At 46.7% G+C, this 11,522-nt stretch overlaps 1 protein-coding gene across 1 annotated transcript in view; it reads right to left on the reverse strand.

Moving 5' to 3' along the window:
- The window catches only part of PPP1R14C (protein phosphatase 1 regulatory inhibitor subunit 14C), a 70,376-nt gene extending 59,149 nt beyond the window's left edge, over positions 1-11,227 (reverse strand). Inside the window, exon 1 of the mRNA XM_024200108.3 lies at positions 10,864-11,227. Coding sequence (XP_024055876.2) covers positions 10,864-11,145 — 282 coding nt within the window. The 5' untranslated portion in view covers positions 11,146-11,227. The remainder of the gene's footprint in view (positions 1-10,863) is intronic.
- Between the last annotated feature and the right edge of the window lie 295 nt (positions 11,228-11,522).

Consider the following 11,522-nt stretch of genomic DNA (forward strand, 5'->3'; position numbering starts at 1 on the left):
TTGGAATGGAAAGTGGTAAGGTTTGAAGCAGTTCGTTGACCATTTGGGAGTCTGTTCCCCAGCTCTGCATGGGCCTCCCAAGAAATCTACATCTACACGGATAAGCTTCACCCTTGTGGCAGACAGCATAGCTTCATTGCCCCGGGAAGCAGAGCGGGAAACATGGAATCTCACTCCTTCATCCTGGAGTTTTAGATGATTTTAGGTATCCTAGGCCCAAGCCATTAAGCACTTTGAAGATAAAGACTAAGATCTTCACTTTGGCTACGTTCTGTGGGGACAGACTTAGCGTATTTGTGTTAGTTCACAGAGCTGAAGAGACGTGCTGCTGCATTCTGTGCTAGTGGGAATTTCCTCAAGGGCCGATTGCTTCTTGCTTCATGCCCAGGTATACTTCCTGGCTGGACTACAGCAATGCAATGCAGTAACAGACACTTATTACGGAGATTGGTCACAGTCTGCTAGACAACCAAACTTTCTTCCAGTTCCCACAATATGAACAAGTCATCTGCAACATATTATACCTACTCTTGCTTCTCTGAGATCATAAGGTTGTTTAAAAAAAATGTAATTTAGATATGATAATCTGAATAATACAAGTTCCATTTTTTGGTCAAATGCATACAAGACAAGATAGGCTATTGAAACCTATCTATATCTTACCACCTGTTGAACCTTGCCCCCCTGAATCAAGGTTTAGAACAAAACACAATCAGGCATAAAATAAATTCTCTATTGTTCTCAACTCTATAGCTGAGCAATTTAAATTAAGCATATAGAAGTGAACGAAGCAGAAGGCTGCAAGACATCTTGTCCTGCTCGCATTCAAATTTGCTTTACAGTCTACAGCCAGCAGAAGGAATGAGAGGGGAGAACAGCCATCTGAAGTCAACTCTTGGTTTTCCAGGTACCCTCAACATCTAATCTAAATCAAAGTCTGCAAAGCAATTTGTCCCACTGGACAGAGACCACCTATTCTCACAATCCAGTAGCCAACTGTAGGCGTGCACAATGAGCACATATTTCTGTACTGATACCACTATGTACTCACCTCTACTTGCCATGATCCAAATGCCATACAAAGCAAAGAATGTTTTGACAGTGAACTTGTCCTGAACTTTATTGGTTGGGTAATGTCCTCAACTCTCATAAAGGCCCAAAAGAAGAATTCATTTATAGTACTAGAAGCCCTCTTGCTTTCTATTATACAAATGCATACATACCACAGGTCTACCAACAATCTGTAATACAAACTGGATTCTTCCTCAATGTTCACTGTAGGTTTTACACGCTATTATTCCCGCCATGTGTGTTCACCACATAAGCAGGTAGCCACCACTATGCCTTATTACTAGAGTCCTACCCAATTCATGGTCCATTTTGGTCAATTTCATGGTCATAGGATTTTTTAAATGGTAAATGTCATGATTTCAGCTATTTAAATTTGAAAGGTCACGGTGTTGTAATTGAAGGGATCCTGACCCAGAAAGGAGTTAGGGGGAGGGGTCCGCAAGGTTATTGTAGGGGTGGTAGTTATGGTACTGCTACCCTTACTTCTCCACTGCTGCTGACGGCAGTGCTGCCTTCAGAGCTGGGCAGCTGAAGAGCAGCGGCTGCTGACTGAGGGCCCAGCTCTGCAGGTAGAGCTGCCGCCAGTAGCAACACAGAAGTAAGGATGGCCTGGTATGGTATTGCCACCCTTACTTCTGCCCTGCTGCCTGCAGAGCTGAGCCCTCAGTCAGCAACTGTCACTCTCCAGCTGCCCAGCATTGAAGGCAGCAGCACAGAAGTAAGGGTGGCATGGTATAGTATTGCACCCTTACTTCTATGCTGCTGCTGCTGGCAGGGTGCTGCCTTCAGAACTGGGCAGCTGGCCAACAGCCTCCACTGTCTGGCTGCCCAGCTCTGAAGGCAACGCAGAAGTAAGGGTGACAATACCGTAACCCCCCCTAAAATAACCTTGCGACCCCCTGCAACTCCCTTTTGGATCAGGACCCCCCAGTGTGAGAAACGCTGGTCTCCCCTGTGAAATCTGTATCACATAGGGTAAAAGCACACGAAAGATCTGATTTGACAGTCTGTGACACCTTTTTCGTGGCCGTGAATTTGGTAAGGCCCTACTTATTAGATATACCTGTTGGGAGAAAGTACCACAGCACAGAAAGTTACTTATAGAACTGACCTGATCATCTCTGAAATTGTCCCAGGGACTGTGTAAAATTTTAAATTTGGTGGTGAATATAAAGCAAAGGCAAACGATGCATATGGAAATCGACACTGGTGTAACTTACATGGCCACCAGCCAGATGGTATAAATTACACAAATTTTTGATTCTTTTATTCATTTTCAAGTGGTTCTAAGGCAGCATCAGTTACAAAACCTTATTCATCACCTACGAATTTGGTCAGGGGTTTTAAAGGTGCCAGACTTGTGGAGAAAGATGCTTTAAATCTTTTTGTAGGAGTTTTGTTTTTTTTAAACTAAAAAAAGAAAAAAGATATTGCAGAGGTTGAAGAAACTGACCAGAATGAATTTACACAGTATTAGTCCAGTGAGGGCCACTAAAACTTGTGCTACTAAAGGCTAATATGACTTAGGCCCTACATTTTCACTTTACTGATTCATTAGTAAATATGTATGTAGTTTTGGATAATTTAGAGCAGAGATATTCAAACAATGGGGTGCCCTTCTCCCTGAGGAGGAGAGAGTGTGTGTGCCAAAGTGGGGGGCCAGTTTCCTCTCTTTTGGCCAGGGATGTAGTGCTGCTGGAGCATCACTCCAACCCCAAAGTAAGTTCTGCAAAGGCTTTGGTGTCACTTTCCTCCCAGTTTCCCGGTTCTGGAGCTTGGCCACTCACGCCGGGGAGGAGTCACTGCAGGTGTGGGGTCCCTGTATCTGGTTGGGTCGGGTACCAGGGGGAAGCCAGGGCCCCATGCAGTCCCTGACCAGGGTGACATGCTGCCTTCCCCATAGTGCCCGTACAGCCTACCCAGCTGGTCTCAGCCAGTGACAGCTCCACTTCAGCCCCAGCTCCACCAGCCCCAGGGACAACGATGGCACTCATGGCCGAGGTCACTCCAGCTACTAGCTCAGCACCCTCACAGACTTCTTGCTACGCCTGACCTATGTGGAGCATAAAGTGTTGGCGACCTTGAGTGCTAAACTCTTGACTCCCTGCCCACGGACTCTGTCACCCCCACGCAGCCGCAGGTTAGCAATAGGCACACTCCAATGCCTGAGCCCTCCATGCGTCCCCCTGTGGTGTCTAGCCCCCTCGATTCACTGGACACTCCCAGCATTCACTGCTCCCAAAGAGGCAGTACACCCAACTTGCTAGTTCCAACTCAGAGCACCATTCCATTTAACATACAGCACTTGGGTATGTTTACAGTAAAAACAGGTAAAAGTTTGTTTAAAACAGTATAACGATTCAGGCAATAACAAATAGAAATATTGGAAACAAATTGTTACATATGGTTTTATTTTATAACATGCATTCCAGAGCCTAGATTTAATAAGATATTATGTCTAATGTAAGTATTGTTCACCAGCATTTTCTAGCCCGGCAGGCTGTAATCCCTTTTTCATGAGACAAGCCATACTGTCAGCTTGTCTCTTCAGTGACGGATGCTCTCTCTCTTTGCAACCCCAGATGTATCAAAACAGCCTTTTGATCTTTATTCATAAACTGGACACCCTCCTGTTCTGTGTTCTTTCCTATAGATTTCATGATAACTTGTCGATTTCACAATCTTGATTAGCTGGTGGCTCCCTATGCAGGTAGACTTACATCGTGAGACACACAATACACAAAAACTAGTCAGAGAGGTAAGCGTCTACTACCGCCTGCCTGACCAGAACCTGTCCGAGGCATGTCACCTCCAGGTGACCTGCTTTAACTTCAAGGAACCTAATTTCCAGTACAGATGCATACCTTCTTAAATATATTCCATAGATACATTTTGCAATGATTGTGACCACCAATGGGCTATTGGCTCTCAGTAGAGACCTTACATGCCCCCTTTTAGTGCATTATTCTGCATATACTTGACCCAGGAGATACCTGTAAAACTGTGCGCCCTCAGCCACTTGGCACAAAGAGGTTGTTTGGCGTTATGATTTCCTAAAATGTTCGTGCAGTTTTATTTTAGCTGTTATGATTTGTACTCTTTTTGAACAGATCTGTGAGAGAACATGAAAGGTGCTTTATGAACTAAAATTAGTATCTTTGACACTCATATGCTTATTATAACTACATTGATCAAAGCCCTTCTACTCTTGCAAAGCATAGGATTATATTTGAGGAATCCTCATACTCTTGCAAAGCATAGGACTATAACAGGGTTCAAAAAAGAACTAGATAAGTTCATGGACGATAGGTCCATCAATGGCTATTAGCCAGGATGGGCAGGGATGGTGCCCCTAGCCTCTGTTTGCCAGAAGCTGGGAATGGGCGACAGAATGGATCACTTGATGATTACCTGTTCTGTTCATTCCCTCTGGAGCCCCTGGCATTGGCCACGGTCAGAATACAGTATACTGGGCTAGATGGACCTTTGGTCTGACACAGTATGGCCGTTCTTATGTTCTCATTCTTTGCGTTGTCTTAGTAAACTATGGGGAGGCGCAATTGTTTTGAGAGGTTTTTTTAAGCTTAGGGAGGCTCATTATGACAAATGATAAGTGAATTACTCTGGATCAGGGGTTCTTAAGTGCCAGAGGTCATGTGAACAGGCGTTTAAGTTGGGTTCATATTTGCGTTTTTAAGGCCAGTCATCCTGAGAACTTGGCACAACTACATTCATGAGTGGGTTGGATCACCTTGGATTCCATTGGACCTTGTTTCAGAGCACCTTTACTTGAAATGCTTCAAACTCAATCCTACTCCAAGTTCTTTGGTCCTGCAAAAGTTTGCTTTCAAAATAGCCAGCCCTTCACAATGCAAGCCACCCCTCATCCCCAACATAACAACTCTAAATGATTAATCATATGTAAACAGTCTTCCTTTTAAAGGCAACTCAAGTTTTGTATGTTGTAATTGTGGCAAGTGTCTTTATAAAAATAAAAGACTTCTCTGAAGAAAAATTGATGTTCTAATGAAAAGCTTTTCATTATACAGTTTAACTTCAAGTTTCAGTTTTTTAAATAAAAAATTAAAAGGTTTTCAAAGTCACAAACTTTTTAAAAATCCTGTTCTCAACTCCTATACCCCGAGTTCTCTCAAGTACTGGAAGCGAGACACAGGACCCCATTTCAGGTTTCAAATAAAGGGACACTTCTGGTTTTGGAAGTATTTATTTACCAGTGAGTCTTACTGTAATTCATTAGAAAGAAGCTATTTAAATGGAGATCAGTGGGCGGACAGCAAATTTACCCAGTCACAATATTAGAGTCCAAGCTTTATTTTGTACACATTTTCTGCACTAAGCTTCAAAGTACCCCTCATCACCCTACTTCTGCTTTTCCCCCAAGAATGGATGGTAATTACTTATTTCCATCATCAGTGAAAACTGCAGATGCTGAGTCCCTCAACAGATTAGACAGGAAACCTTACCATGGACTTGCTATTCCAGAATTATCCATTCCACAGCTTAGTGACACATTCTGGAGGATTAAAATTCTTTCAGAATCTGAGCATCACCATATTATGAAATTGTGCTGGATCTTTCATAGAAGCTAAGCTGACCAATTCCTCCCAACCAGCTTTCACTCAGTTATTAACAGTGTGATTAAGTTTCAATACGGGAGCTACAGCCAAACCTAAAAATAATTTAAGCAAAGAATCTTACATTATTCATCACACTTGCCACCAGACTATAGATATTTAATACTATTTTGAATGTTGACAGCCTAGTAATCATTCAGCCCTTTGACTATTGCCATCAACTCTGAAGGTATGTCTACACAGCAACTACACACCCTGCAGTTGGCCTGTGCCAGCCAACTCGGGCTTGCAGGGCTGTTTCATTGCTATGTAGACTTCCAGGCTCAGGCTGGAGCCCGGGCTCTAGGACTCTGCAAGGTGGGAGGGTCCTAGAGCCCAGAAGTCTACACAGCAATGAAACAGCCCTGCAGCCCAACCGCCGTGAGCCTGAGTCGGCTGGCACGGGCCAGCCATTGGTGTCTAGTTGCTGTGTAGATATACCATGACACTACAAAGTACCGTAAGTAGGTCCCTACCAAATTCACAGCTATGAAAAACGCGTCACAGAGCCTGAAATCTGGTCTCCCGCTGCACCAACTGTGAAATCTGGTCTTTTTTGTGCTTTTACCTATATACAGATTTCATGGGAGATCCAGCGTTTCTCAAATTGGAGATCCTGACCCAAAAAGGAGTTGCAGGGGAATTGCAAGGTTATTTTAGGGGGGTTGTGGTATTGCCACCCTTACTTCTGCACTGCCTTCAGAACTGGGCAGCTGGAGAGTGGCAGCTGTTGGCCGGGTGACCAGATCTGAAGGCAACGCCCTGCCAGCAGCAGCTCAGAAGTAAGGATGGCAATACCATACCATGCCACCCCTATTTCTGCACTGCTGCCTTCAGAGCTGGGTGGCCGGAGAGCAGCACCTGCTGACTGAGGGCCCAGCTCTGCAGGCAGCAGCACAGAAGTAACGGTGGCAATACCATACCATGCCATCTTTACTTCTGCTGGCAGCGGCTCTGCCTTCACAGCTGGGCTCCTGGCCAACAGCCGCCACTCTCCAGCTGCCCAGCTCTGAAGACAGCACTGCCACCAGCAGCAACACTGAAGTAAGGGTAGCAGAACCACAACCCCCCCTACAATAACCTAGTGACCTCCCCCCCCCCAAAAAAAACCCTCCTTTTTGGGTCAGGATCCCTACAATTACACCACCATGAAATTTCAGATTTCAATAGCTGAAATCATGAAATTTACAATTTTTAAAATCCTATGACTGTGAAATTGACCAAAATGGACTGTGAATTTGGTAGGGCCTTAACCATAAGGTGACATGTCTAGCAAGAGCTGGGGAAAACAAGACATTAACCTAAATTAGTATTTCTAATCCAAGCTTTACACCATTTTCTTAAAAAACTTGGGTAAATTCTACAGATCTGAAATGAGCCAGTCATGAGAGTTTGCTAAAAAACAAGAAACTTCAAGAGCAAAGTAGTTATACATTTATCTTTACACTTATCTTTCCATTTAACTGTTAAAGTTTTCTATAAGAGATCCCCTGCTCCTTTCAGACCAAAGGTGAATGCTTTTTTCACCATTTGGGGCAGGGGAAAGGGGAGCAGCCTGTCTGAGGAGTTAAATTTACAATGGTTTGTTTGGTTTTTACTAAGTTCCCACCTATCCTCTTCCCTCAGTTGATGATGAAAGTCCATGTGTCAGATTAGTTAAGACCTTTGAACTTGTTACACACATTTCTTAATGAGGGAAGCAACCTTAGACAGTATAGTATGAAGCCAGTTTTAAAATATAGACATGCTGATTTTTAAAGATGCATGTGTGTAAGATGCCCAAGGCCTGGTTATTCAAACCTCACATCTAATTTAGACATCAGCACTTCAGGACGTATCAAGCTTTTCCTTCTTTGTTGACAGGTACTCCTGACCCTGGGGTGAAATCCTGGCTCCACTGAAGTCAGTGGCAAAATTAATATTGGCTTCAATAGAACCAAGATTTCACCTCAGAACAAAAGCTGAAGAGGTGATCCCTAGGCGGAAGTTGACATGGTATACAGGGAAGGAAAGGCAACATTGGAACTTCAGTTGAGAAGTGTCTAACTTTGAGACCTTGTAAATGCTGGACTATAGCCCTGAGGATGTAGGGATTGCTTTTTGAGGGTGTTTTTGGTTTGTTGTTTGTTTCGGTTTTTCGGAGGATTTTATTTTACCTATGCTTTAGCAAAAGACATTTTAACTAAGGAATCACTCACAATATATGTTGTCCTGCATAGTCTTCAGTAGAAACCCTCCCCCACGTTCATCTACTCTTCGCAAAAGGAAGTGTTTTGTTCCTAACACAGGACAGTTTTGCTGTGCCCCAAGCTTTTATCATCAACTGCTTAGATGTAATAATGCAAGATCAGAATGCTGAACTCTTTCATCCTAGTGACTTTATAATCACACATTTGAAAAAGAAATGCTGTAATATTTACTAGTTTTATTTAGTGGCAAGTTCTCTGGAGCAAGTACTTATTTTTAAAATATTGTCCAGAACTGAGCAGAACATCAGCACATAAATGCTATCTTCAGAATTGCTGCTATAATGTTCTGACAAGACTATTGTATCCTACAGTGTACACTATATATTTTACCATATTAGCACAGTCTCTATAGAGCTTAAAGACTGATTCCCCAATTTAATACATTCACTTCGTTTCTGTGAATACAGAAAAGTGGGGAAACATGTAAGGTAAAGAATGTAATTAAATAAGCACTTAATTTATGTTTAATGCAGTAGGAATCAAGCACTTGTTTCTCCATTTATTCTGAAGAATGTGTGTAATGTTATTCACTAACTTGATGAGCCTCTGGAATGCTTCCCTTTTGTTCCCAAGTTACAACCAGTTAGTCTCCAGTAAAGTGAACAATGCTAAAGGCAGCAGTCAATATCCAACCATTGCTATTCTTTCTACTAAAAGGCTGCCGAATACAAAACAGAATAAGCCAGAGTCTCATTTAATAGGCCCATACATACAAGTAACTTAACATATTCACACTGAAGCCTAAAGAGAAAATACCCTCTTTAAAGAACACTGCCCACAAGTCACTCAATTTAGCTTCTCCCTGACAAGCATTTCTTATATTTCTGCTAGCTTTCCCTCATGCAATTACTTGGTTAAAGGAAGGAATGGTTTGGAGACAATCCTAAATTTTAAAAACATGTTTTAATGTACACTAAGCATCAGTTATATTATAGTCATTCAGCAGCATACTATGTAAACTGTAAACATAACAAACTTGCTGCTCTATATAATGTTACTTCATAGGATGACAGTATTCCATTCAGACTCACATGTAAGACAAGATAAGGTGGGTGAGGTAATATCTTTTATTGAATCAACTTTTATTGAATCAACCAAGACAAGCTTTTCTTCTTCAAAGCTCTAAAGCAGGGGTAGGCAAACTTTTTGGCCCAAGGGCCACATCTGGGTATGGAAATTGTATGGCGGGCCATGATCGCTCACGAAATTGGGGTGAGGGCTCTGGCTGGGGGTGCAGGATCTGGGGTGGGGACAGAAAAGAGGAGTTCAGGGTGGAGGAGGGGGCTCCGGGCTGGGGCAGGGGATTGGAGTGCAGGGGTGCCCCAGGCTAGGATTGAAGGGTTCAGAGGGCAGGAGGGGGATCAAGGCTGGGGCAGAGCATTGGGGCACAGAAGGGAGTCAGGGGTGCAGGCAGGGCCGGCTCTAACTTTTTTTCTGCCCCAAGCAGCAAAAAAAAGCGCCGCCCCCCGCCAAACGCCGCGCCCCGCGCCGCCCCCCCACCGAGCGCCGCGCCACCGGAAACCCCCCCCCCCCGCCGCGGAATGCCGCGCCACCCCAAGATTGGCCGCCCCTTACCAGGCGCCGCCCCAAGCATGTGCTTGGTTGCCTGGAGCCGGCCCTGGGTGCAGGCTCCAGGTGGCGCTTACCTCAAGCAGTTCCCAGCCAATGGGAGCTGCAGGGGCAGCGCTTGCAGACAGGGCAGCCACAGAGCCATCTAGCTGCCCCTAAACATAGGAGCCGATGGGGGGGAGAGACAAACTGCTGCTTCTGGGAGCCGCAGCACACGAGCGTGGAGCAGTCCCTGACCCTGCTCCCCACCTGGAGCATGGGAGCGGGGCAAGCCCCAGACCCCGCTCCTCAGCAGGAGCTCGAGGGCCGGATTAAATCAGCTGGCAAACCGAATGTGGCCAGTGGGCCGTAGTTTGCCCATCCCTGGTCTAAAGCTTGTCTCTCTCACCAACAAAAGTTGGTCCAATAAAAAAATATTACCTCACCCACCTTGTCTCTTTAATACCCTAGGAACCAACATGTCTACAGCAACACTGCACACACGTAAGACAGGAGGCAGCCTAAGTAACTGAAGCCAGCCCAGCATTTTTAAACCGCTTAAATCAATTTGTACTTATAACCCCTTTATGCAGCAAGAGACAGGTTTAGAGGCAGGAGGATCAAAGCCAGCTTACCGCAGCATGCCATGTATATGATTATCAATATTGTTTGAACAGAAGGCTTGTTCCCCTCCCCCCCTTTCTGGGGGACCGCCGGGGAAAGGGAAGAGAAAAATGAAAGGATCACCTTCACACAAATCGGAGCTGCTCAGGATCAGTGCAAACCAGACTTCAGCCCCTTTACTCTACACATGGCCACTAAACGTGTGTTTTTAACAATCACACAGGCACCCTGCAATCCCCCGTTGCAAAAAAGCCCTTTGCGCCTCTGCAGTGACTATTCCCGCTGAAAGATATACTTGCGACGAAATTAATTAAATGGCTTAACAGAGGAACATGCATCTTGCTTTACGAACATAAGAAATGAGAGGGAGGAAAGGGGGGAGGGGACACTAGAGCTGGGAATGTCATTTAGAGGTGGGTTTAAAAAAAACACACTTCAGCGTTTCCAATTAATCAAACCATAGACACGCGCAAAAGGAAAAAGTTTAAACACCAACCCCCCCCCCCATGTGTCTCCAGGTAGAGTTGGGGGGGGGGGAAGAGGCACAGGCAGCATAGGGAGATCACACACACACACACACCCGAGAGGGGGAGCAAAGGGGAGAGCCCCTCTCTGTTCACACAGAGTGTGCGTGTCTCCCACGGCCAGGGGGTGCAGTGGGCGATCGCCCACACGCCGAGGGCTCTCCCCGGGCAGTCTCGCCCCTTTCCCAGCCGCGCCCCGGGCAGGTGCGGTACCTCGCAGCCGTACAGCTGCCCCAGCTGCTCCACGATCCACTCCTCCAGCACCAGCCTTTTCCGCAGCTCCTTCCGATCGTACTTCACCGTCACTTTGCCTTGCTGGTGGCGCCGCTGCTGCTGAACCTGCACCACCGCCGCCGCCGCCGCCGGGGCGGAGACCGAGTCCTCCCGGGAGGAGCCGCCTCCCCCGCCGCCGCCGCGGGGGCTCTGAAAGAAAACCCGGTTCCCGCCGCCTCCCCCAGCGGCACCCGGCTCGCTGCCCCCGGTCACCACAGACATGCTCCGCGCCCGGTGGGAGATCGCTGCCCGGTGGCCCGGCTCGGGCTCTGGCCGCGGCAAGGGGCTGCCTCGCTCCGGCGCCCACAGCTCCCTCCCGGCCGGTGCAGCAGCAGCAGCCTCGCCTTGTGCAGCTCAGCTCCGCACCTGCGGCGTGACGGCTGCCCGGGCGCGCACAGCCCGGCTGGGGGAGGGGCGGAGGGCTGTGCTTCGGGCCCCCGAACCGGGGGGAGAAGGCGGGGACAGCGCCTTAAAGATACAGCCAAGGGCAGCTGAGCCGTGCCCGCCCCACGCCTCGGGAGCTCCCCCGCCCAAACCTCCCCCTCACACCTCTGCTGCTCTCCCTGGCTGCTCGCCGCGGGCCCCGGCAGGGGCAGGAA

The sequence above is a fragment of the Terrapene carolina genome, unplaced genomic scaffold (genome assembly GCF_002925995.2).
Source record: "Terrapene carolina triunguis isolate 2854851 unplaced genomic scaffold, T_m_triunguis-2.0 Scaffold85, whole genome shotgun sequence".
NCBI classification, from domain to species: domain Eukaryota; kingdom Metazoa; phylum Chordata; order Testudines; family Emydidae; genus Terrapene; species Terrapene triunguis.